Source organism: Emiliania huxleyi (assembly GCF_000372725.1).
Source record: "Emiliania huxleyi CCMP1516 unplaced genomic scaffold EMIHUscaffold_4523, whole genome shotgun sequence".
In the NCBI taxonomy this organism is placed as follows: domain Eukaryota; phylum Haptophyta; order Isochrysidales; family Noelaerhabdaceae; genus Emiliania; species Emiliania huxleyi.
Window position 1 is genome coordinate 1 of NW_005198591.1, and position 1,711 is coordinate 1,711.

Consider the following 1,711-nt stretch of genomic DNA (forward strand, 5'->3'; position numbering starts at 1 on the left):
CGACACCGTCTTGACGTCGGCGGCCGGGGCGCCGACGACGTCGGCCGACTGGAACGTCCCGTCCCAGAGCGGCGCGTTGCGGATGACCGACTCGAATGGCGGACCGAGGAGCGCGACCACGCGATCCAGCTTTGACGCCTCAAAGTCCTGTATCCACAGCACCGACCGGATGCCAGTCGCGTACGGCCCCTCGACGAAGCCAGTCTTGACGGCAGCGCCCGTCGCAGAGGTGAGCGCCGTCGGCCAGCTCTCCGCCGCAGTCGCGGCTGCGTCGCAGGCGAGAGCCCAGGCGTCGAGGTCCGCCGGTCCGCCGGCCGTGCCGTCGAGCGGGAGTGAGGTGGCACCACTGGGCGAGGACGAGGCAGCTGCCATCGCTTCACGCTTCTTCGCGAGGTAGGCTTGGCTCGGAGGGTCCGTCGTGGGCTTGGTCATCGACTATGGGCGAAACAAGACCAACCAACCCAACCTGGGAGGGAGGGGCCAGCCAGTGGCGGCAGACCCCCTTGCTATCCGGGTTGGAGCCGGAACGGCGACTCCGAAAAATAAATACTAGGCTACATATGGGAGAGGTAGAGTCCTAGTCCTTCCAAGATCCTGCTCGTGCAGGTGGGGGGTCATTTTCGATTTACGGTTTTTTTATTTATTATGGGGGAGGTAGACGGCTGAGGGCAAACCTGGGAGACGGCTAGAACACGCTCCTTTCCTAAAATCTCTGTGTGCGGCCTCGCGTGAGTGTTTTCTTTCTTTCTTTAGTCGAATGGTTGTGTTTCGCGTCGTGGTTTCGTACCCCGCAAGGCGCGCGATACTCGAGTACACCTCGTATCAAGTTCCTGGCTACTCAATCACTCAAATCCTTGGGCTCGACCTCTCTGCTCTCTCTCACAAATCTCTCTCCGCCAACAACGCCTCGCTCGCTGCCGCTGGTCGACTATCCGCCTCCATCCTCTTCGCCCTCGCCGCCGCCGGCCCCGCCGCCGTCCGCCTCGCCCTCACCTCCGCCCTCGCCGCCTCCGCCCTCGCCGCTGCCATCCCTCCCATCGCCGCTGCCAACGCCACCGCCAGCACCGCCAACAACGCCTCGCTCGCTGCCGCTGGTCGACTATCCGCCTCCATCCTCTTCGCCCTCGCCGCCGCCGGCCCCGCCGCCGTCCGCCTCGCCCTCACCTCCGCCCTCGCCGCCACCGCCCTCGCCGCTGCCATCCCTCCCATCGCCGCTGCCAACGCCACCGCCATCACCGCCAACAACGCCTCGCTCGCTGCCGCTGGTCGACTATCCGCCTCCATCCTCTTCGCCCTCGCCGCCGCCGGCCCCGCCGCCGTCCGCCTCGCCCTCACCTCCGCCCTCGCAGCCTCCGCCCTCGCCGCTGCCATCCCTCCCATCGCCGCTGCCAACGCCACCGCCAGCACCGCCAACAACGCCTCGCTCGCTGCCGCTGGTCGACTATCCGCCTCCATCCTCTTCGCCCTCGCCGCCGCCGGCCCCGCCGCCGTCCGCCTCGCCCTCACCTCCGCCCTCGCCGCCTCCGCCCTCGCCGCTGCCATCCCTCCCATCGCCGCTGCCAACGCCACCGCCAGCACCGCCAACAACGCCTCGCTCGCTGCCGCTGGTCGACTATCCGCCTCCATCCTCTTCGCCCTCGCCGCCGCCGGCCCCGCCGCCGTCCGCCTCGCCCTCACCTCCGCCCTCGCCGCCTCCGCCCTCGCCGCTGCC

The 1,711-nt window shown here is 68.6% G+C and overlaps 1 protein-coding gene across 1 annotated transcript; it reads right to left on the reverse strand.

The window, feature by feature from the left end:
• Positions 1–6: 6 nt before the first annotated feature.
• On the reverse strand, positions 7–432 carry EMIHUDRAFT_124227 (hypothetical protein; the record flags this gene model as incomplete). The annotated part of the gene is made up of 1 exon (XM_005768554.1): positions 7–432. A coding segment is annotated over one exon (426 nt), but the record flags the coding sequence as incomplete, so codon positions are not given.
• Positions 433–1,711: the final 1,279 nt, after the last annotated feature.